The sequence below is a fragment of the Myotis daubentonii genome, chromosome 4 (assembly GCF_963259705.1).
Source record: "Myotis daubentonii chromosome 4, mMyoDau2.1, whole genome shotgun sequence".
Taxonomy (NCBI): Eukaryota; Metazoa; Chordata; class Mammalia; order Chiroptera; family Vespertilionidae; genus Myotis; species Myotis daubentonii.
Window position 1 is genome coordinate 116,112,309 of NC_081843.1, and position 23,998 is coordinate 116,136,306.

General features: G+C 65.9%; 1 protein-coding gene across 4 annotated transcripts in view; it reads right to left on the reverse strand.

Moving 5' to 3' along the window:
• Positions 1-23,998, reverse strand: part of ANKRD55 (ankyrin repeat domain 55) — a 37,520-nt gene that overhangs the window by 6,553 nt on the left and 6,969 nt on the right. For 3 of the 4 annotated variants that reach the window (XM_059695050.1, XM_059695049.1, XM_059695046.1), the window contains 6 exons: positions 20,922-21,031; positions 18,059-18,119; positions 8,441-8,569; positions 7,691-7,875; positions 5,513-5,683; positions 1,923-2,525 (listed from right to left, as the gene is read on the reverse strand). In XM_059695050.1, coding sequence (XP_059551033.1) covers positions 1,923-2,525; positions 5,513-5,683; positions 7,691-7,875; positions 8,441-8,566 — 1,085 coding nt within the window. In that variant the 5' untranslated portion in view covers positions 8,567-8,569; positions 18,059-18,119; positions 20,922-21,031. Of the gene's footprint in view, positions 1-1,922; positions 2,531-5,512; positions 5,684-7,690; positions 7,876-8,440; positions 8,570-18,058; positions 18,120-20,921; positions 21,032-23,998 lie in introns of all 4 variants that reach the window. The other variant, XM_059695047.1, reaches the window with a different exon arrangement.

A 23,998-nucleotide genomic window follows, 5' to 3' on the forward strand; every position in this document is an offset into this window, starting at 1 on the left:
CCATGCGACTACAATTCCCTGCCTCCCTGGCAGCTAGGTGTGACCATGCGACTACCATTCCCTGCCTCCCTGGCAGCTAGGTGTGACCATGCGACTACCATTCCCTGCCTCCCTGGCAGCTAGGTGTGACCATGCGACTACCATTCCCTGCCTCCCTGGCAGCTAGGTGTGACCATGTGACTACAATTCCCCGCCTCCCTGGCAGCTAGGTGTGACCATGTGACTACAATTCTCTGCCTCCCTGGCAGCTAGGTGTGACCATGTGACTACAATTCCCTGCCTCCCTGGCAGCTAGGTGTGACCATGTGACTACAATTCCCTGCCTCCCTGGCAGCTAGGTGTGACCATGCGACTACCATTCCCTGCCTCCCTGGCAGCTAGGTGTGACCATGCGACTACAATTCCCCGCCTCCCTGGCAGCTAGGTGTGACCATGTGACTACAATTCCCCGCCTCCCTGGCAGCTAGGTGTGACCATGTGACTACAATTCCCCGCCTCCCTGGCAGCTAGGTGTGACCATGTGACTACCATTCCCTGCCTCCCTGGCAGCTAGGTGTGACCATGTGACTACAATTCCCCGCCTCCCTGGCAGCTAGGTGTGACCATGCGACTACCATTCCCTGCCTCCCTGGCAGCTAGGTGTGACCATGCGACTACCATTCCCTGCCTCCCTGGCAGCTAGGTGTGACCATGCGACTACCATTCCCTGCCTCCCTGACAGCTAGGAGTGACCATGTGACTACAATTCCCCGCCTCCCTTGCAGCTAGGTGTGACCATGCGACTACAATTCCCTGCCTCCCTGGCAGCTAGGTGTGACCATGCGACTACAATTCCTTGCTTCCCTTGCAGCTAGGAGTGACCATGTGACTACAATTCCCCGCCTCCCTTGCAGCTAGGTGTGACCATGCGACTACAATTCCCTGCCTCCCTGGCAGCTAGGTGTGACCATGTGACTACAATTCCCCGCCTCCCTTGCAGCTAGGTGTGACCATGCGACTCAAGGTCTGACTACTGAGACCTAAGCAGCTGTGTGGGACTTAATGGAAGATGACATCTGTGCGGGAGCTGAGTCAGCTGGGGACATCCTCCTCGTCCCTCCCCCCACGTCCTTCCTCCCGGGAAATGCTCTGAGGGACAGAACAAAAATGAACGACATTGAGGATGAGGGCGCTGAGTCACGGGAAGGGGCGGGAGGGAGTGGCGGCCTGTAACTGACTTGTGGGGCCTTGAACCGTAGGAGTGTGACCGCATTCCCTTCTACAGTGAACACACAGGCATGGCCGCGCTCAGTTAGGTCTGCAATGGGACGGACCGTCTGATTTGAAAACAGTCGCACAGCCCGGTCCGCGTGGCTCAGTGGTTGAACGTCGACCTATGAACCAGGAGGTCACGGTTTGATTCCCGGTCAGGGCACATGCCTGGGTTGTGGGCTAAATCCCCAGTAGGGGACGTGCAGGAGGCAGCCGATCCATGATTCTCTCTCATCTTTGATGTTTCTATCTCTCTCTCTCCCTCTCCCTTCCTCTCTGAAATAAAAACAAAACAAAACAAAAAAAGTCACACAAACAAATGAGCCCCTCAGGGCATGTCCCCGCCCCTCGGCTAAGAATCCTCACGAGTGGAGAAGAGTCTCCTTCCTGCTCTCAGGCCCGGTCCCCAGTGGGGTCCCCACACGGCTGCTGGGCAGAGGAGACACATGCTTTTACTTAGACTTGCTCTGGGGTGTGGAGCGGGGCTGGGGGGGGGGGGAAGCAGAATGTCCCACAGCCTGGAAACCTCGAATTCGGGGCCTCGGGAAGGAAGGTGACTGGGGGCCCTCGGTGCCCTGGCCCCGCCCTGCAGACTGCCCACCTGGTTACTCCCCAGAACCCGAGACGGGTCCCCGTGAGCTGCCAGGACCAGGAAGGGGGAGCCCACCTACCTGCTGGCGGTGTTTGCAGCTGCGGCAGGTGTGGAGGCCCCGGGACTTCCTGGTGCCGGGACCTGCCGGGGAGCAACCTGCTCAGCAGCTTCTCGGTGGGGGGCCCCGGCCACGCCCTGGGGAGCCCCTGGCCGGAGTCGCCTCTCCAAGGGTCGGGCAGTGCCTGGCCGCCGGGCCTGTGGCCCAGTGAGTCCTGCTCGCTGCAGCTTTGCTGAGCCCTGGGGCCCGGGCCGGCGTGGGCAGCAGCCCCCTGGGAGGCCGTCCGCAGGTGGCTGCCCGGCACCAGGGGCGGGAGGCTCTGCGCTCTGAGCGGCGGGAGCCCCTGCCGGGCTGGCGGCCTGTGCTCGGGCGGGAGGTGCTTGGAGCCCCCTGAGCGCCTCTGGTTCGAGTCCGCACTGGGCACCTGCTCTTGGCAGCCGGTCTCCGCGCTGCTGTCGAAGGTGGCGATGATGTCGTCGACGCCCGAGGTGAGCTCCCCGGGGTCCTCCGGGGCGGCCCGCTGCTCCTCCTTCCGGCCTCGGCCCCAGATCTGACGGAGCACGTGGCCTCGGCCCTCCTTCCACGGGGGCCGGCCGCTGGGGGCGGGCAGGGCCCGGGCCGGCTCTGCTCTGGGCAATGACGGGAAAGACGGAGGTCAGAAGGGGCCGCCGCACCTCTCACCGGCCCGTCCAGCCTGCCTGCCTGGGGGCCCTCTCGGTCCTCATCCACCAGAGCCCTCTCGGGTCAAGGGGACCCGCCAGAACCCCGAACCCCCTCCAGGGCCGTGGTTCCAATCGGGGCGCCGGGAGAGTTTCGCAGCACGCAAGGCCTGGCTGCGTCCGGCGCACCAACCTCGTCTCCCTAGACCAGTGATGGCGAACCTGTGACACGCGTGTCAGAGGTGACACGCGAACTCATCTTTGTGGTTGATTTTTCTTTGTGAAATGGCATTTAAATACATAAAATAAATATCAAAAATATAAGTCTTTGTTTTCCTATGGTTGCAAAGATCAAAAAATTTCTCTATGTGACACGGCACCAGAGTTCAGTTAGGGTTTTTCAAAACGCTGACACGCCGAGCTCAAAAGGTTCGCCGTCACTGCCCTAGGCTGTCAGATAAAACGGCCGCAGCCAGCACGGCCACACCCGCCTGGCGAGAATGAATCCACATGACGCCTCTGTTCCTGCCAGGCTGGCGGGAAGCACATTTTGGGGTGCGTGGCGTTAGTGGCCACCTGACATCTGCGTGCGTGAGAAAGGGGAACTCGCTCTTCCGCAGAAGTGCCTCCTGGAGGCGTCCGATCTCGGCAGACACGTCTTAGCTATAGCCTCTCGCTCCCGGGAGCCGTCCTTCCAGTCTCCCCTGCACCGTCCGCCCACCAGGGCCCTGAGCTGAAACAGCCCAGCGTCCTGCTCTCTCCTCTCGGGGGCGGTGGGCATCGGCGGGGCGCTAGCTCCTGTCAGAGCTGAAGGCCAGGGGCGGGCGGGCGGGGGTCCGGGGGGCTGTGGTCCCGAGGCTGCCAGGGGCCCGGCCTGGGCGGAGCCTGACACTGTCCGCTCCCAGCAGCTGCCGGCGGGCGCTGCGTGCGTGTCTCTGCTTCCCCTCCAGTTTTTCCTGAACTTCCTGTTGGAAACACTTTTAACCGAGTGCACGGAGGGCGCCCGGGGAAGGCGCGCGCCCGGGCGGGGCTGCAGAAGAGGAAGCGTGAAGGCCATGTGGGTTCGGGGGAAAGTGAGCGCCAGGCGCACGGCCCGTCCCAGGTGGAAAGGTCAGCCCAGGCCGGCCCGCCCCCTGTTCTGCTTCTGCTTCTCGGAAAGTTCGGTTCTTCTCTGCCGAGGCCGCAGCGGACCAGCTGCTTTCTGGGGGGGGGGGGGGGGAGGGGGGACGGCCTGACCAGGCACAGGCCCTGAGCTAGACTGCAGTCCTCTTCTGAAGAATTTGTTTCACCCTGGCCGGTGTGGCTCAGTGGATAGAGCGTCGGCCTGCGGACTGAAGGGTCCCGGGTTCGATTCCGGTCAAGGGCATGTACCTGGGTTGTGGGCACATCCCCAGTGGGGGGTGTGCAAGAGGCAGCTGATTGATGTTTCTAACTCTCTATCCCTCTCCCTTCCTCTCTGTAAAAAATCAGTAAAATATATTTTTTAAAAAAAGAATATATGTTTCTATTGATTAACGAGAGGAAGGGGGAGGGAGAGAGAGAAACATCCATGAGGAGAGAGACTCATGGATCGGCCGCCTCCTGCACGCCCCCTATTAGGGACCAAGCCCACAACCCGGGCATGTGCCCTGGACCGGAATCGTAGCCAGGACCCTCCAGTCTGCAGGCCCACGCTCTACCCACTGGGCCACACCGGCCAGGGCTGCAGCCGGACTCTCTGGCGTGAGAGGCTGGGACCTGGCATCAGGAAGCATCACCCGCTCTGGCTGCAGGTCACACAGCGCAGGACTGAGCCTCCCTCCCCTGGATACACTTCCTCCTCCTCCTCTCGCCTCCTCAGAGGCTTTTCAGAAAACTGAGCGCTACTTCCGGACGCCTCACCGGCCCAGAGGGAACCCCGGGGGCTGTGGAAATGTCCTCAAGCTCCTTCCATGGAACACGTCCCGGTGCTAACTAGGCTCCGTCAGCATGTCCCACAGCCGCCTCCTCCTGCCACGGCCGGGGCGGAGGCCCTGGGTCTCCACGGCGGGCCCAAACCCGGGGGAGGGGGTCCTGGCAGTCTCGGGGGGAGTCATGGGGTTAACGTGACATTCATAAAAGCATCAGGAGCCCAGCGGCATAGCTCCGTGGCTGAGCGTCGACCTGTGAACCAGGAGGTCAGGGTTCGATTCCCCGTCAGGGCACCGGCCGGGTTGTGGGCCCGATCCCCAGGGCGGGGCGTGCAGGAGGCGGCCGATCGATGACTCTCTCTCATCATGGATGTTTCTCTCTCTCTCCCTCTCCCTTCCTCTCTGACATCAATAAAAACATATTTTAAAAAACAGTATTGAGAAGTGACTGTCTTTTTCACGGGCTGCTTTCTGCGCCACGGGAGCGGGGGAGACGGTGGCTGAAGCGTGTGTCCTTGGCGCCAACCAGGACGTCAGCGTCGAAGGACCTGCAGCGCAAAGATCGTCATTTGTCTCAACGGTGCCCGGGGAGGGGTGGCTGTCACCAAGCAGCGCCCGTGCGTGTGCATTTTTTGACAGAACGGCAGTGCTCGTAAGCGCGTCTACCACAGGCTCAGTGCGACCGCGTGTGGAGGGGAAGGCCGGGTGGCTGACCCGGACGCTTCATGGGACACGTTCCGTGACTGGCGGACACCCGCTGGCTCTCCGGAGAGGCCCGCACGGGGCTCCGAGAAACGCGCAGTGAGCGTGTCGCTTCGAGGCCAGCCGTCGGCCGTCGCTGTGGCCGCTGACGGGGTCCAGCTGTCACGCACAGGCTGGGCCTCTGGCCACCGCGACGGCGCCCCGCGAGCTCGGCCGCCTCCTGACACGCGACAGCTTTCCCGGCAGTTCCCGGGGTGACGTGAACAAGCGCGATCTTTGAGAACACGGTGACGCCGGAACCTTTCAATGAGAGGTTCCTGGCTTTGGAGGGAGGGGAGGAGAGGAGCGAGGGCCGGCTCACCTGGCCCCGCCGCGGGAGAGGAGCCGCACGCAGGCCGCGTGGCCGCAGTGCAGCGCGTAGGCCAGGGGCGCGCTCTCGTTGACGTCCCGCAGGCTGCTGTCCACGCCCAGGTCCAGCAGGGACCGCACGCACTCCGCCTGCCCGGCCGCCGCCGCCCAGTGCAGGGGTGTCCTGGACAACGGGAGGGAACGGCACAGGGAACCGTGAGGGGGTGAGTGTGACAGGTGCCGGCCCGCACCTCCTGCCTCGCTCGGGGCTGCGGGAAGCGTGCTGCTCGTTAGCGTGGAGATGGCGCTCGTGTGGCGGGAAGTGGGGGCTCCCCTCTGGCCTGAGGGTTCCCCCTCCGCCTTCCTGAGAATTCCTGGGAGAGGAAGCTGTGGCTCAAAGCGGAGGTACTTCCCATGGATCCTTGGGGGGAGGGGGGGGAGGAGTGACCTCCGAGCTGGGAACCGGTCGGTTCCTCCCGCCCGACGGACCCTCCCTTCCCACAAGCACTTTCTCTCACTGGAAAGAGGGGAAGTCAGTGACTGCAACTGCTGAAAGCACCGAAACCTCCAACCTTCTGAGAAATTCTACCATAAACACAGGCCCTCAGTTCCCACGCGAAGGGCAGCTGCCGGTGGGGAGTGAGGGCCCCGGGGGCGGCTGGGCCCCAGAGCAGGAAGCCCCCGGGGACCCGCTCGCCCTGAGCGCCTGCCTCTCATCTGGGGTCCCACGTCCTCCGAGGCCAGGGGCTGGCGTCCTCGCTCAGCGTGTGGCAGCCACATGGGAAGACTGTCTGGAGCCGGTTCAGGAAGGATTCCGGAGCAGGCGGCTCCCCAGCCCGCGTCCCCCAAGGCCTTGCTCCCCTTCCGGCTGTTCCCTTTCTCCCGCGACTGCGGGCCCCACCTCCCACCACGGCCCGCCTGCTGGGACCCGCGCCCGCCTGCTGGGACCCATGCCCGCCTGCTGGGACCCGCGCCCGCCTGCTGGGACCCGCGCCCGCCTGCTGGGACCCATGCCCGCCTGCTGGGACCCGCGCCCCCTGCCCCGGATAGGCCTGCGTGCAGCAGGGAGACGGTCCTGACCGAGTTGGCCCTCAGCCACCTCCGCTCTGAGGCTGCGGTGCAACCCGGAAGGTTCTGTCCCCAGGACTCAGGTGTCTCATGTCCAAACGCAGAACAAGGGGCCGCTTTGCGCCTCCGTGAGCGGGTAAGAGCCGCACGGCCTGCACGACCCTCGGCTCACGCTCAGGGCGTATTACCCCGTCCTCCCTGAGCGACGCCACCCCACACAGAGCTCAGCGGAGCATGGCCCCCGGGAGCCCCAGGGCGACAGAGGGGGCGCCTGTGGGAGGCTCTCTGCCCGGAGACGGGAGGGGCCACTCACTGCCCATCACCCGGGGCAGAGGCTCCGCTTCCGGTCCCTGTCCTGGCCCGCGGACACCTCTCTAACGACGGGCTGCCAGGTCCCGGGCTCTGACACAGCCCCTACTGTGCGCCGGTCGGTGCGAACCTGCTGCCCTGATGACGTAACTCAGGAGGAAGGAGACAAAACACCTGTGAGAGCAGCTGCTCACCAGCAGGGAGCTGGGCGACACCGCACCCTGGGGCACGGAGGGCGACCGGCAAACGCGGACAATGTGACAGCGCACCCTCCGCCTCCCCCTCCTCCCCACACCCTTTCCTGCCCTGCGAGGGCAGTTCACACCGTCCCTGCACACGTGTGAGCATGGCCGGCGGGACAGGTGGTCCCAGCACACATATGACCGTGGCCTGTAGGACAGGTGGTCCTAGCACACATATGACCGTGGCCAGGACAGGTGGTCCTAGCACACGTGTGACCATGACCGGCAGGAGAGGGGCCAGCACATGTGTAACCATGGCTGACAGGAAAGGGGGGTCTAGCACACGTGTGACCACGGCCAGTAGGACAGGTGGTCCCAGGACACGTGTGACCGTGGCAGCAGAAGAGGTGGTCCCAGCAAACGTGTGAGCGTGGCCAGCAGGACAGGTGGTCCCAGCACACGTGTGACCATGGCCAGTAGGAGAGGTGGTCCCAGCACACGTGTGACTGTGGCCAGTAGGACAGGTGGTCCCAGCACACGTGTGACCGTGGCAGCAGGAGGGGTCAGTTGGGTCGCCCTAACCTTGAATGTGTGGAGAGGGTGGCAGCTCCAGCCCCTCCTGCCCCCGGTACCTGTCGTCCACGTCCAGAGCCTGCAGGTTGCACTCGGGGACGCGGGCCAGTTCGGTGATGATGTCGCTGAAGCCGGCGGCCGCGGCCATGTGCACGCAGGTCTTCCCGCTCTCGTCGTCACAGTTGATGATGGATGGGCCCTGGTGGTGGCTCAGGATGATGGAGCACAGCAGCCTGTTCCCGCTCTGGGAGACACAGAGGCCCCTATGCAGCTGCTGCACCACTCCGTCCGCATCTCCCGCCTGTGGTCTCCCCGCCTGTGGTCTCCCCGCCTGTGGTCTCCCCGCCTGTTTGATCCCTGGCCCCAGTTGGGGTGCGAGCGCGAGGCAATCAATGGATCTCTCTCTCTCCCCTCCCCCTCCCTTCCACTCTCTCTAAAATTCAATGGAAAGAATCCCCTTGAGTGAGGATTGAAAAATAAAGAGCAGGGGTTCCCACCCCAAAGAGCCCAGCGCAGCAGGCATGGAGGGTCTGCTAGGGGCCCCCTGCCCGGCCCACCAGGTCCAGGTCAGCGGCTCTGAGAGCAAGTTGCACCCCAAGGTCTGTAACGGCCCCTCTGCATCCTGGCAGGGTATCCTCTCACCAGCCGATGCCCCCACATCCTCCCAGTGGCAGGCTTGCTCTCCCAGGGGCACGGATGGGGGAGGAGACCAGGTGAGTCTCCCTGTGTAAACGTAGAAACTGCCTCTGAGTGTGAGGCTGCCTGTGGCCACCCGCTCCCGGGCCGGACACGCAGGTCAGCAGCCCTACCTGCACCGCCCAGTGCAGAGCCGTCTTGAAGTCCTTGTCCACCAGGGTGGGGTCGGCCCCCCGTCTCAGCAGGACCTGGGTGTGCTGAGGCTGGTTGTGGAAGGCCGCCCAGTGGAGGGGGGTCATTCCCTGGGAAACAAGATGGGGGTGAGCAGGGCGCGGGGGGGGGGGGGGGCCCGTCGGCTCGCTCATTCCTCACATCGTTCGTCCAGCTCAGGTCCTGAGCGGCTTTGTGCTGCGGACACTTGGGAAGTGAGGGCAGCGAGACCCCTGCCCCACGGGACCGCCCTGTGGGCGCGGAAGACGGACAGCCTGCGCCCACGTGAGCCGAAGGGCCGCTCGGATCGCCGGATGCTAGAGACTCACGCAGAGCCCCACGGAGGACGGGCCGGGCAGGGCTGAGCCGGGAGGGCAGGACGCGGCTGGCCCGTGTCACCCGAGCTCCCTGCTGGCCGAGGCCTGAGCGTCCGTGTGCTATCCCCTCCACACCAGCTCTGGGTGAGTGACGTGAAGTCACCACGTCCACCAAGCGGTTCCCTCCTCCTCTAGGGCATCAGGCCACACTGCCCAGCCTCCCCGCGGGCCCTGAGGCACGAGACCGAGTCCTGACCACGGACACGTGACCACGGACACGTGACCACAGACACACGGCCACTGACACACGAGTGCAGCCACGAGGCCCCCCAGGCCGGCCCAGAACACCAAGCCCACGTGGCCCGCACGCATCTCTCCTCCCTCCCTGTCAGCTGAAAGCCAGGAGAGCCGGCTGCAGAATGTGCTGGAACCTCCTGTTAACGAGCCCGAGGCCCCTGAGCAGGTGGCACAGGGCCACCGCGGCCACCAGCGCCCGGCGGCGCGGCCAGGACCCGAGCTCAGCAGCGAGCCACCAGGCAGGTCCCTCTGCGTCTCAGCTTGTGCAGAGGAAGCCGGGAAGCCCGCGTCGTGCGCGAGCGGAACTGGGTCTGGGCATGGGGCCCGCCGGGCACTGGCGTCGACGTGGCCCGGCCAGCTCCGCGTTCCACGTCGTTAGATCGCGGTCGGTGCTCAAGTTTCCAGCTCCAGCCTCTGACGCGGAGCTCAGAGAGGGTCCTGGGGGTGTCCTAGAATGGGCTCCACGTGGACAGGGAGGCGGTGGGAGCGCATGGACTTCTCGGGCCGTTCCCACGGCGAGCGAGCCACGGGGTCCACGTGTCCCAGGGCTCCTCATGGCCACACCGGCCCCTGGGCTTAGGAATCAGGACTCAGGGGAGGGGGTTCTTTTTACTCCGCGTGGACGTCCTCTCGCGGGCCAAGGCCACCGGCGTCTGTCACTGGCTTTGGTGTGAAGTGGCCCCCGTACCCGGGACCAAGGCATCAGGATGACCGAGCGGCTGAGTGGGAACCCCTGTGTGGCTGCCTGCCGTCGGGAGCCGGGAGCCCAGAGCCCGGAGCGGGCACAGCACCGAACGGATGCCGGCACAGGGAGGACCGCCCCGGCCCTGGCTGCGCCTCTGACTTTATAAAACCCAGCTCTGCCTTTTCAATCCGACACGCGGGCAGGGACGGCGCAGCAGGACCCCTGTCTGTGAGGATCGTGGTCCCCGAAACACCACGGAAACCGCAGGACACGGAGGCCCAGGCCCACAGCCACCTCCACGCGCCCCGTGCTCCGTGAGGCGGGAATTGGCGCGAACGTCGCTGCGATGAAACCGTGATGATCAGTTTAACCACAACCTGCTCACCGTGGTCCCCTGAGCACAGGCTGCAGGAGTCGGTCTCACAACACCCCTCCCCCATGCTCGGTGCGGGGCTGGGGCGGGGCACGGCCATATTTCATACGCCTGCTTGGTGCCGAGAGCTTCAAATACGCTGCCTCACTAAATCTCTTTTTAAGATACATTTTTATTGATTTCAGAGAGGAAGGGAGAGGGAGAGAGAGAGAGAAACATCAATGGTGAGAGAGTCGTGGATCGGCCGCCTCCTGCTGCTATCGAGCCCGCAACCCATGTGCCCCGACCGGGAATCAAACCGTGACCTCCTGGCTCACAGGGCGACGCTCCACCACAGAGCCCTGCCGGGCGGGCAGCCTTGCGGACCCTTGCAGCAGCCCTAACACAGTGTGTTCCTGCCAGCGCCACGGCGACGACGGGGGAGGAGTGACGCACACACAGGGGGGCGGCCGCCGGGCGCAGCCTGGCTGCGTGGGGCGGCGGGTTCACGCCCCGGCCCCGCGCCGCTGCCCTGCACGCGGCAGGCTGGCGACGCCGGAGGCGAGCCAGACGCTGGGATGCCCCGCCTGCGACGAGCCGGACTTGGGGCCTCCTCGCTGCTCCGGGAGGGCCTCACGCCGTCAGGGCTGCCGCCACAGACCGTGCTCCCTTCCATCTGTCAGCACCTCGGGCCCCTCCCCGGGGTGCAGCTGGCAACCCTCCCCTTTCTGCGAGGTATCGACACGCATGCCCCCGCCCCCGCTGCCCCCGGGGGGTGGGGTCACTCTTAGAAGTGGCTGCTGGCCCTGTTGACGGTCCCGTGTGGAGACCTGTCACCACGGCTTCTCTGAATAATGACGGTATTGCAGCGCACGCGATACGGGTCACGCACACACACGCTGTACGTCCATATCCCACACAGACGGGCCGCAAAAGCTTTCCGTCGAGCCAAGGGGTGTCCAGGCGGAATCGGGCTAATGAGAAATACCACGAGCCCTCCTAGAGTCAGTGACACGAGAACCAAAGCTTCCGGAACCCGCTGACCTGGCTCTCGGTGCCACTGCACCGCACACGCGGCTGAGGGACCGTCCCCACCCCCACCCCCCAGCGCCTCCGTCCCGCCTCCGGGCTGAGCTGAGGCCCCTCACGGCCACGTCAGGACCCGCCGACCACGCCAGGCCTGCGTGGCCCAGGTGTTGAACCAGGAGGGTTGTCAACCTAGGAACCAGGAGGTCCCGGTTCGATTCCCGGTCAGGGCACAGGCCTGGGCTGTGGGCTTGTTCCCCAGTGGGGGGCGTGCAGGAGGCAGCCAGTCAGTGATTCTCTCTCATCACTGATGTTTCTGTCTCTCTCTCTCCCTGTCCCTGCCTCTCTGAGATCAACAAAAACATATTTCAAAAGGCCTGGGGCGCGGCCACACCAGTGCCCTGGGCAGCAGAGGCCGAGGTCACTCCCCGGGGGCCCTGCCCTGCACACAGTGGTGCTCCAGCCGCGCCCACAGGAAGGGTGAGTGACAGATGCAGGCGTCCAGGCGCCCGCGGGGCCACGGGGAGTCTCAACGACCCACGTCTGCCCGCCCACACGTGGAGCCCGCTCCTGCCGGCGCCCTGGAGTCACTGCCACGCGCTGGGCCGCGGAGCAGCCGCGGGAAAATCCAGGCGTCAGTACTGCCGCCAACACCCAGGGGCCCTGGTGGGGGTGGAATCCACTTGTTTGAAAACCAAAGTCCTAGTTCGGTGAAGAGGCCTCCCTCAGCCCGTGGGGGCCGCGCTGGTCTCGCGGCCTCGGGCGCCTGCCGAGTCCCCGGGGGCACGGCCCGTGTGACCCTCGCGCCGCAGGTGGCCTGGACCGCGTGCGGATGAGTCACGCTGTGCCCTGGGCCCGCGCCACCGACCTGCCAGCGTCCTGGCCGCTTCTCAACTTTCCTCCCGAAACTGCTGCATCTTCTGTCTCTGACCCAGAAACCTGGCCCAGGGCCTCACGGCGTTCCTGCCTCAGAGCTGCCCTTTCAGACACCGACCGCACAGAGCGGGGGCGACAGCGGCGCCCGGGGCGGGCGGGCAGGTGGCCGACAGACAGGGCAGCAAACACCCGCAGGGGCTCAGGCCGGGGCTCCCGGGGCCCAGCTGGGCTGGGGGACATTTAAATGCACTCACCATTGGTCTCCCCCCGCACACGACTGCCCCTCGCAAAAGTCATAAGGGTTTTCTGCAGACGAAAAATTGGAGTAAATTATGTATGTTAAAGATTTTTAAAAAGTCTTTTAGAAGTGCAGTAACAAATGCCATTTTCTTTAATTTTATTTGTAAAAAAAATCTTATCATTGCCCGGCCGGCGTGGCTCAGGGTTGAGCGTCAACCTAGGAACCAGGAGGTCAGGGTTTAATTCCCGGTCAGGGCACAAGCCCGGGTTGGGGGTTCGCTCCCCAGGGTGGGGCGTGCGGGAGGCAGCCCATCCATGATCCTCTCATCACGGACGCCTCTCTCTCCCTCTCCCTTCCTCTCTGAAACCAATAAAATATATAGAAATAAGTAAATAAACACATTTGGCTGTCCCGCCTTCTGCTGGCTGTGAAGGAGGGGTCTCTGGGGCGGTCGATGCGGCTGCCTCCCCTGCAGCGCCTCTGCCTGTGGCCGCCTCCCCGGAGCGTTAGGCGCGGGTTGGTGCGGAGAACGACACCCACAGGCTCACGTCTGCTTTGACGACTCGGATCTGTTTCCTCGGAGGCGGCTGCCCCGGGAGCGCGAGGGTCTGCCCTCCAAGCAGGACGTGCACCGGACGGACCAGGACGCATCCTGAGCAGCGGCCTCGCGGGCGGCCCTGGGCGAGTGCCACGTCCTGACCACAGCCCCCCGGTGGCGCTCCTCCCGCCGAAGCCCCCAGAGCAGGAGGCGCAGGCCCTGGAGTCCCCCCGCCCCGGGTGCCACGCTTTGCGACGCCCCTCTGGGGTGCAGGACAAAGGCGCACAGGGCTCACCTGCGCGTGGACGGCTCTGACCCCGTCACCTCACAACCAAGCCGCGAGGCTAATGAGGCGGAAAGAACGAACAGCCCGTCAGCACGGAACAGAGTCCAGAAAAGGAACTGCCGACCTGAAAACAGAAGCCTCGTCGCCCACGGAGAACACGGCGCAGGCCCCGGGGGCGGAGGCGGCAGCCAGGCCACAGCAGAGGCAGTGGCCCGAGAAGGCCCGTGGGTCGTATCACGTTTCACAATTTCTGCATAAGACGCACGTGAGCTGCCCCACGAGCGGCAGAGCGAAGGGTAAGGGGTGCTTTTCAGAACGTACACTCCCACCAGCGCACGGATGTGACCCGTGACCAACGACGGCCCAGGGAAAGGCTCCCACACCGCGGGCGCTCGCACGAGAGCAGAGCAGCGCTGGATGGTGGCCCCGAGAGACCCCCCGCCGGCACAGGGAGGCCCAGCAAGCGCAGGTTCTCCCAGGACATCGTCCCTCCTGACGGGACCCGCACCGACCCCCGGGGGCCTGGGCCCCGATGGCCCTGAGCCCTGCATAGGCCACGTGGGTTCCCACACGAACACACCTACGATAAGACGACTCACATGAGGCACCGCGAGCGAGGAGCAACAACAGCTAATAAAACAGAACCGCTGCAGTAACAGAGGCAGCCCGGCCGCGTGGCTCCGTGGCTGAGCATCGACCTGTGAACCCGGAGGTCCCGGTTCGGTTCCTGGTCAGGGCACATGCAGGAGGCGCCGATCAGTGGCTCTCTCATCATGGGTGTTTCCATCTCTCTCCCTCCCCCTTCCTCTCTGACATCAATAAAAATGTATTTTAAAAATGTACACAGTAATAAAAGTTATGTGAATGTGGCCTTGTTAGTAAAATACTGAAGGTGACTTGAACACAGGCACTGAGGTACTGAGACCGTCCGGGAACTAAGTGATGGATGGGCAGGGACCAGGTGATGGACAGGCAGGGACCAGGCGATGGACAGGCAGGGCTACATGATGGACAGGCAGGGACCACGTGATGGACAGGCAGGGACCAGGTGATGGACAGGCAGGGACTAGGTGATGGACAGGCAGGGACTACGTGATGGACAGGCAGGACCAGGTGATGGACAGGCAGGGACCAGGTGATGGACAGGCAGGGATCAGGTGATGGACAGGCAGGACTACGTGATGGACAGGCAGGGACTAGGTAATGGACAGGCAGGACTACGTGATGGACAGGCAGGGACCAGGTGATGGACAGGCAGGGACCAGGTGATGGACAGGCAGGGACCAGGCGATGGACAGGCAGGGACTACGTGATGGACAGGCAGGACCAGGTGATGGACAGGCAGGGACCAGGTGATGGACAGGCAGGGATCAGGTGATGGACAGGCAGGACTACGTGATGGACAGGCAGGGACTAGGTAATGGACAGGCAGGACTACGTGATGGACAGGCAGGGACCAGGTGATGGACAGGCAGGGACCAGGTGATGGACAGGCAGGGACTACGTGATGGACAGGCAGGACCAGGTGATGGACAGGCAGGGACCAGGTGATGGACAGGCAGGGACTACGTGATGGACAGGCAGGACCAGGTGATGGACAGGCAGGGACTACGTGATGGACAGGCAGGACCAGGTGATGGACAGGCAGGGACCAGGTGATGGACAGGCAGGGACCAGGTGATGGACAGGCAGGGACCAGGCGATGGACAGGCAGGACCAGGCGATGGACAGGCAGGGACCAGGTGATGGACAGGCAGGGACTAGGTGATGGACAGGCAGGACCAGGTGATGGACAGGCAGGGACCAGGTGATGGACAGGCAGGGACCAGGTGATGGACAGGCAGGACCAGGTGATGGACAGGCAGGACCAGGTGATGGACAGGCAGGACCAGGAGATGGACAGGCAGGGACCAGGTGATGGACAGGCAGGGACCAGGTGATGGACAGGCAGGGACCAGGTGATGGACAGGCAGGACCAGGCGATGGACAGGCAGGGACCAGGTGATGGACAGGCAGGGACTAGGTGATGGACAGGCAGGGACCAGGTGATGGACAGGCAGGACCAGGTGATGGACAGGCAGGACTACGTGATGGACAGGCAGGACCAGGTGATGGACAGGCAGGGACCAGGTGATGGACAGGCGGGACCAGGTGATGGACAGGCAGGGACCAGGTGATGGACAGGCAGGGACTACGTGATGGACAGGCAGGGACCAGGTGATGGACAGGCAGGGACCAGGTGATGGACAGGCAGGGCTACGTGATGGACAGGCAGGGACCAGGTGATGGACAGGCAGGGACTAGGTGACGAAGGGACGGGTCCCATCCCAGGGCCAGGAGGGGAGATTTCGTCACGCAGCTCAGTGTGCGACTGGAAAGGTGTGAACGGCTTCTCTCTGGAACTTTCCGCGCTGTCTTTTTGGACCTCCGTTGGCGGTGACTGCCCCGTGGACACGGACGGCCGCGTGCAGCCGGGAAGGAGGGCTGTCGGTCGCGGCGGAAGCAGCTCTGGAGGAGCAGCTGCAGGACAGCAGGGGGGAGGTGGGGAGCGCGCCGTGCTGTCCTGCTCGTGTCCGCGGCCCCGAGAGCCGGCAGGACGCCCACCTGCCCGGGCCGAGGGGGGGGCGGGGACCAGGCGTCACTTGTAACGTTGACGTTTTAAAAGAGCGAATGTGTCCATGTCTCACTCGTCTAAGTAACAGCTAATAGCACTGCCACCGATAACGACACAGGATCCGACCGGCCGAGGACCCGGTGCCTCCGCGCGACCCTCCCCGATGCACCGCCATCTTTCCTTGAGCAGGTCCGGGAGGCGTCGGAAACAGGTCTCCTCTCCCTCTCTCTCTGTCTCTCTGTCTCTCTGTCTCTGTCTCTCTCTCCCTCCCTCCCTCTTCAGTCCCAGCTCACGATCCCATGTCTCCAGTGCAGTGAGATTTCTCCAAATGGACCCTTTCACCCTGAGCCGTGGTTGCAAGGAGCTCGGTGGTAATTCCTGGGAAATATTCCCCACACCCGGGGGCAGCCTCCCCCCTCCCCCAGCACACCTGCCCCTCCTTCCTGAGCCGTCCTGCTGCCTGGGTTTGGCGGGTGGAGGGTGGGTGCCGAGGCTCTAACTGTCGCCCTCGTGCACAGTGGGGGCCGCACTGGGCGGGCTCATAGGGACACAGGGGGCGGGCGGGGCTGTGCGGGTCGGAGCTCTGAGAGGGAGAGGCGGGCTCCTCCACGCCACAGCCTGTCCTCCCCACGCAGACCGCCCTCCCCCCGTGCCAGAGGGCGCCCGCCCTGCAGATGACCTGGCCGGGCGCACACAACCCTCCACGTGAAACCTACAGCGGCGACGAACCTACATCAGTCACAGGCGCGTGGGCAGGTGGCTTCAGGAGGGTTTCAGACACAGACACGCTGGGACACGGGGCGCGCTGGGACACGGGGCGCGCTGGGACACGGGGCGCACTGGGACACGGGGCGCACTGGGACACGGGACGCGCTGGGACACGGGGCGCACTGGGACACGGGGCGCACTGGGACACGGGGCGCGCTGGGACACGGGATGCACTGGGACAGGCCCGGCAAGAGCTGCGCGCTGAGGGAAGGGCCCTGTCTGAGGCCCCTGCTCTGCATTTGCCGTGACGGCAAGAGGCTGGCTCCCCGGCCAGGAAGCTTCTGGGGTCCCTGTGCATGAGGAGGAGCCGGAGCCGGCTCTGCGCTCCCCACACATTCCCCACGCCCGGCGAGTGGCCTTTGGAAAGCCCGTCCTCGCCCAGCCACCGCCCTCGCCCAGCCACCGCCGGGAGTGTCTGTCCTCCGAGGGCACAGGGCGAGGCCTGGGAGGGACCTCCTTCTGGGTCTGAGGACTGAAGGGCCCCTTTCCAAGAGCCCAGCTCGAGGCCGAGGGAGGAGCTGGGGGAGGAGGAAGGGCTGACGTAGATGCTCCCCCAGCTCCTCCCTCTCCCCCGGCGCCCAGGGGGCCGCGTGCGCTTGCTGTCCCTGCTTCTTGTTTTTTTTTTTTTTTTTTTTTAAATATATTTTATTGATTTTTCACAGAGAAGAAGGGAGAGAGACAGAGTCAGAAACATCGATGAGAGAGAAACATCGATCAGCTGCCTCCTGCACATCTCCCACTGGGGACGTGCCCGCAACCCAGGCACACGCCCTTGACCGGAATCGAACCCGGGACCCCCCAGTCCGCAGGCCGACGCTCTATCCACTGAGCCAAACCGGTTTCGGCAACCCTGCTTCTTGTTTTAAAGCAGAAGTGGAGGCCGGGCGGGCCTCGCTCTCCTGGGCTTTGCTCTAACCACTGAGGACACGGCAGTGAAAGCAACGGTGACCACGGAGCAGAGGCGTCCGACCTCAGACCAGCGGGGCTTTCTGGGCGGTTGCTGATGCCAGGCGCCGGGGGGGCCCTGGGTGGAGGCTGGGGGGGCCCTGGGTGGAGGCTGGGGGGGCCCTGGGTGGAGGCTGGGGGGGCCCTGGGTGGAGGCCCCGCCTGCCCCCGCTCAGGGCTCCGTCCTCCCGTCTGGGCCGGCTGGTGATGGGCCTGGGCGCACGCACGGCCATTGCTGCCGCTCTATTTGCTTAAAGTCCTCACAGCCCTGGTGACGTGAGCCGGCGAGCACACGGGGTGACGCGGGCACGGACACGCAGGCGTGCGCACGGCTTTGGGGCCCCTCGGGGAGCAGCGGGAACGGACGCAGCCCTGCCTCTGGGAGGAGGTGCGGCTGCCAGGAGCCGGGCTGCTGGGGGCTCGCCGTGGGCCCCTCGTCGGGAGCTGGGCCTCTGCAGGGCCTGGCCGGGAGCTCTGCAGGGCCTTTGGCGTGAAAACGGCGGCTCTGGGGCGGGAACACAGACGCGCTCCCCCTGCCCACACACACACACACACACACACACACACACACACACACGTGGTCAGGGGAGCCCCCCTCGGCGTGCACGCGGCCAGGGCCCCGTCCCTCGGGCTCACCTCGCTGTCCTGGTGGTTGACCTCGCTGCGGTCGCACTGCTGCACCAGCACCGTCAGCAGCCTGCGGAGGGAACGGAAGCAGCTCAGGGAACAGAATCCACGCGACTCAGAGGCAGACAGCGCGGGGCCCCCGGCCTCCGAGTGCGGACGGGTCTCGGGAGAAGTTCCCGGAAAGACAGCGTGGCCCCCGTCTCCTCCTCTCCCGCCTCCTCTGGGTCTTGGTGCTCCTGGGGTCACAGGGGATGAGGGGGAGTCCTCGGGCCCGGCCCCGGCCCCGTGGCGGGTGTGTGCCGGGAGCTGCACCCGCACACGCAGCCTCCAGCTGCCCCCACCGGAGCGTGCCCCCGCCCGTGAGTGGGCGCACCAGCAGGCGGCACCGGCAGCGCGGCTTCCTCTTTGTAAAACATGCAAACGTCTGAGCGGGGATGGCAGCCTCCGTGGGAAACGGCGACAGGATCCTCAGCCCAGACTCCCATCCGCTCTCGGTGGACGGAGGTAAGCGCTCCGGCCGCGGGAGAGGGGCAGGCGGGTCGTGGTGAGGGGCCCGGACGCGGGGGCCAGGCGGCCTGGGTTCCACAGCGGGAGGCGCTGAGTCCCGTGGTGGAGGGTGGCCCTGGGCGTGGCGTCCTTGGGGGTGAAGGGACCCCCCGCTGAGCGGTGACAGAGCCGCATCCGTTCAGGGCGCTCTCGCCAACCCGCCACGACGCCTGCGTGTGTCCCGGACTCCATTCCCGCAGCAGGAGCAGGCAGCCCCGTCCAGGCCGGCCTCCTCGGGGGCGTCACGACCAGGCCGCTGCCTCCCGGGCACCACGGGTCCCCTCGGGCTGCGGGCTGTGTGGTCAGCACTCGGGGCAAGCTCGCCTTCCTGGCTCCCCTCCTGAAGCCGGGGGGCCGTCAGGCGCGGTTTCCAGAGCAGGAAGGGGGGCTGTGACCCACCCAGCGAGGCCGGGGCTCCGGAGGCCGGGAGGAGCCGCCTGCGGCCCCCAGGAGCGGCTCGGGAGCAGCGTGTGACCAGTGGCTTCAGCTGCTGAGCTACCGACGGCACCGGCTGACCGGGAGGGTCCTGACGGGCAGGCAGGCGCACCCCTTCCCCTGGGGTTGGAGCCGTGGCGGGAGGGGGGTCCCTGGCCGGGGACCCCGACGCCCAGGCCTGGTTCATGGAGAGCGAGCGGCGGTGTTCGCAGGCTGAGCTGTGAGGAACTCGGGCTTTTCCACGCCTTCCTCTCTCGCTGCTGAACGCGGGTTCCCGGGGGCGACAGCTGAGACGGGAGGCGCTGCCCCCCGCCCCCCCCAGGAGCAGCGACGTTAGGCTCAGCCGTGTTCCACACGGGCTCTGGCCTCATTCCAGCAGCAGCGGTTCCACAAAAGGCCGGCGTCTCCGTGGACCCTGCGGTGACACCTGAGTGAGGCACGGACGGCAGTTGAGCGAGTCAAAGCGGAATCGTCTTAAAAGACGCATTTGAGACCCGTTTTCCAGAGATTCCTCCTATAAAACAGTGAGGCTCTGTGACCGACGTCTGGGGAGCCGCCTGGAAGGCCCGTTTCCTCCCTCATCGTCGGAGGAGCCGCCGGGCGCTGCCCACGACGTCGCACTGAGCCGCCCGCCGCGGCTGAGCTCCTGGCTGTGGACCCGTTTCTGTTCTTCTGGGTTTTATCCAACGGCGCCAAGAAGCCAGGCTTGGCTGGAGTCGCCCTGGAGTTTCCCAAACCTTTTATTTTCGTGTGAAACAGACTGAAATGGAGAAATCCTGCCCCCTCCCCCTCCCCTCCACCCGGAGGCCTTGGGCACCCCCCCCCCCGCCCCCGACTGAGCTCGAGTTTTAGCTCCGGAGACAGGACACGGAGACCGGCCCCCGAGCGCCTGGTGCAGCTTGAGCCCCTCGTCCGGGCAGAGGCCCAGAGCCCAGGGCAGGAAACTCCAGATCCACGGCTCCCAGGGGCTCCCAGCCGGGGAGGGGGCACGGGGAGAGGGGGCGAGGCTGAATCACGGACTGGGGAGAGCACAGCCTGGGCACGACCCTCCTTTGTGGCTCAGTGTCTCCAGAGAGGACCTCCTCGGCCGCCCCACCAACCTGGGGCTCCAGCAGCACCGGCACCGGGTCCCTCACCCCGCCCCCCCCCACCCCGGGCCCCCCCACCCCGGGCCCCCCCACCCCGGGCCCCCCCACACCGGGCCCCCCCACACCGGGCCCCCCACCCCGGGCCCCCCCACACCGGGCCCCCCCACCCCGGGCCCCCCACCCCGGGCCCCCCCACCCCGGGCCCCCCCACCCCGGGCCCCCCCACACCGGGCCCCCCCACACCGGGCCCCCCACCCCGGGCCCCCCCCACCCCGGGCCCCCCCACACCGGGCCTCCCCATCCTGGGCCCCCCTCACCCTGGGCCCCCTCAGCCCCTCGTGGTCCTTCGCCTCTTCCCACCCGCAAGGGCCGCCCGGCTCCGACGCCCTCTCCTGCCGCCAGGCACCTGCCGGCTCTCTCGGTGGCGGCGTCACTTCTCTCAGTGGCCCGCCTGCCCCAGAGCGTGAGCCGCGAGGGGGTGGCTGCCGCCCGCCCGGGGGGACCGCGGGCCTCGGACAGAGCTCGGCTCCGGTTCACACTCGGCCGTCGCCGTGAATCAATGTGACGGAACAAATGGGTGAGATTCAGGCGACGACGAACGCGATGCTTCCCCCCCCCCCCCCCCCCCCGTCAGCCTCGCAGGAAGGTCTGACCCTGAGTCTGAGCCCCCAGGACGCTCGGTTTGCTAAGGGGGGTCCCGGCTGCACCCACAAACGAGACAAAAGGGATGGACTGGTTTCCTTTGCCGCAGGGGGTGGCGGAGATGACCTCTGACCCCCGGGCCCTCCCCGCCCTCGACCCACCTCACGTCGGGCGCAGCCGTGGCGGCGTGCAGGGGCAGGCGGCCGCTCTTGTCCGCGATGCCGTGCTTGGCGCCGTTACGGAGCAGAGTCACGCAGCCCTCCAGCCAGCCCTGCGGAGAGAGGGCTCGTCACCCCCGGCTCGTCACCGCCCCGGCTCCGCCCGCCGACCGCCAACACCCCCCGCCCCCCCCTCCCCCCGGCTGAGCACGTCCTGCTGGACTCAGGGGTCCGACCTGGGGAGCTGCCGTCGGGGTGACCTCGAGTTTTCCCGGGACCTGTGCCCCGTCCGATGGCGGCCGATCCCCAGGCTCTCTCTCCTGCCCCCCCCCCCATTTCTGGGGCCTCTCCTTGGTGCTCACTCTCAGCCCGTCCCTGGGGCCCGTGACGGTGAGGAGTCCGCTCCGCCTCGCGCTCCAGGGGCTTGGCCCCCGCAGGCTTGTCCCCGGTCTGACCTCCACGCCAAGGTCTCCCTCATCCCCCAGTCGCCTCCGGTGATTCCAGCCCGACCTCCAGGCTGTGCCTCCGGGAGCCGCTCCCATCCCAGGCCCGGCCCCACCCCCGGCTCCTCCCGGGGCCACAGGACGCCACGTCCGCTCCAGGCAGCCCCTCCGAGCCCAGGCCCAGCCGCCCTGAGGGGCTCTCCTGATGCTGAATATGGGGGTGTCACCGACACCCTCTAAGGGTCCCCGTGGCTGCGCTTTGCCCACCGGGGGCTCCCCAGGCTCTCTGTGAGCTCCCTGCCGCCCCCTGACGCCCAGCTCGCTCGTCCCCGTGAGCACATAGCTGCTCCCGTCCGCTCGCCCCGCTGAGCAGGTGTAGCCGCAGGCCAGCGCCCTCCGGTCCGTGGCTCAGGCACCTGCCTCCCGCTGTCCCCCGCCATCCCTCACCCGTCACTCACTCGGTTCAGGGGGACGCAGGCGTGAGGAAGCGCCCACACGGGAGAACAATGGGGCAACTTCCCAGTCCCCCGCCCGCCCCCCCACGTGGAGCTGAGCCTCGACGCCCCCAAGCAGGCGAGAACCAGGACTGAGAAGCAGAGAATCAGCACGCTGTGCAGCGTGGCGGGGAGGGAGGGAAACTCTCCCAGCGAAGCACAGACGTCTCGGCTGTGAGCGGGGCCGCGGCTCTAGAGCCGGCCGTCACCTCCACGTCCACGTGTTTCCCGGCTGAGCCAGCGTTTGCGAAGGCAGCGGCCTGGTTTTAGCTGCTGACGTCTGAGCCGTCACGTTCTCCCCTCAGGAGGAGCCCGTGTGGCCAGAGGCCCCCAGAGGCCCCCAGAGGGCAGGTGTCGGGGTGGCCGGGGCCCCCAGCTTTTGGAAACATCTGACCGGGCGGGGGCGGGGGTGAAACACTTTATCGTTTTTCCCGTTTCCTGGAACCTGTGTGATGCTGGTTTCTCTCTTTCTTCAGAAAGAGCTGAGGACGCGCTCGATCGTCCTGACGCCCCGGCCACCACCCAGGACCAGCAGATCCCAGTCTGTGCGACTGTGAGCCGGGGCCCGCCAGCTTCTCCTGCAACCTGGGCAACCGACCACTTTCTAAAGTTTTATTTATATTTTTACTGATGTCAGTGAGGAAGGGAGAGGGAGGGAGAGAGGGAAACATCAGTGATGAGAGAGAATCACGGATCGGCTGACTCCTGCACGCCCCACACTGGGGATCGAGTCCACAACCCGGGCAGGTGCCCTTGACCAGAATCGAACCCGGGACCTTTCAGCCACTGCTCAACCACTGAGCCACACCAGCCGGGGCCGGGCAGTCACTTTCACCGCATTGGACAAGCCAGAGGAGGGGCACGGGAGAGACTCTGTGCGCACGGCCGCCCGGGGCGTCTGCGTCTGAGCCTGGAGCTGTGCCTGGGCTTTCTCCGCCCCTCTGCCCCGTCTCTCTCGGATGTTTCTCTCGGGGTTCCTGACGGAGTGGCACACGCATGGCCGGAGGGGGGATGGGCTTCCCGTGTGACCCCAGGCCCCCCCGCCCTTCCCAGGCCCTGGGGGAGTGGGGGGGGCCCTGCCTGGGGTTGCCCACGAGGCGAGGGCGTCGCTCTGAGGCGGCGATGCCTGGTGTGTTCAGTGGTTAGATTCTCGGTCAAGGGCACGCACCTGGGTTGCAGCTTCGTTTCCTGACCCTGGCGGGGACTCGTTTGGGAGGCAACCAATCGGTGTGTCTCTCTCTCCCCTCTCCCTCCCTCCCACTCGCTCTAAAAACCAATGAAACCATATCCTCGGGCGAGGATCCACCCTCCTTCACAGTCACCACGGCAACAAGGAGAGAGCGGTGCTGCCGGCCGGGCATGCGGCAGCCTTCCCCCGCGTGCCCGTGAGCCGCCCCTAGAACGAGCCGTCTGCCCGGCTGGCACCTGCCCGCTCACTGGTCCCCGCCACCTGGAGAGGGACCTGCCCAGGCCCCAGGCAGCCGTCCAGCCGAGAAGCGCTGCGTGAACGTAAGAATTCCGAGAGGCGTGCGGCCTGGCCTCCCTGTTCTCAGGGCCCCTGGCCGTCAGCTTGAGAAGCCCCCTCTGCGTCCGGCCCCGTCCCTGGACCCAACGCTCTCTCCCTCGGCGCCCACACCTTCACCCTCCCCCGCAGGAGCGGTCACGGGTGAGCTGGGGGGCGGCCGTGCCTGTGGGGGATCCCGACCCCACGCAGGACCCACAGGCGGGGTTCCCAACTGAGTGGGCCAGGAGGTTTGTCGACAGGCAGTCCTGCCCCGTCTGACCCAGGGGCCTGGGTGCACGCCCGGAGCTGCATTTGACACAAGCACCTGACACTGCAGAATTCCCTCCGGTCCTGTGTGGAGCCTGGTGCTCCTCCCTCTCCCTCCCCCTCTTCCCCTTCTCGCTCCCCACGTGCTCCGCCACCTCCACCCACCTAACCCCCCACAAGCACTACTGCGCTTCAAGGGCGCCCCACCCAGGCGTGAAGGGGGCGTTCTTAGAAGGAGGACGGGGTGTCCAGAAAAGCCCCCGGGAAATGCGGAGGCAGCGAGGGTGGGAGACACAGTCCTGGTGGCCACAGCGTCTCCCGCTGGGGGCTGCTGGGAAGACCCACAGCGACCCGCGTCCCTGAAACCAACCC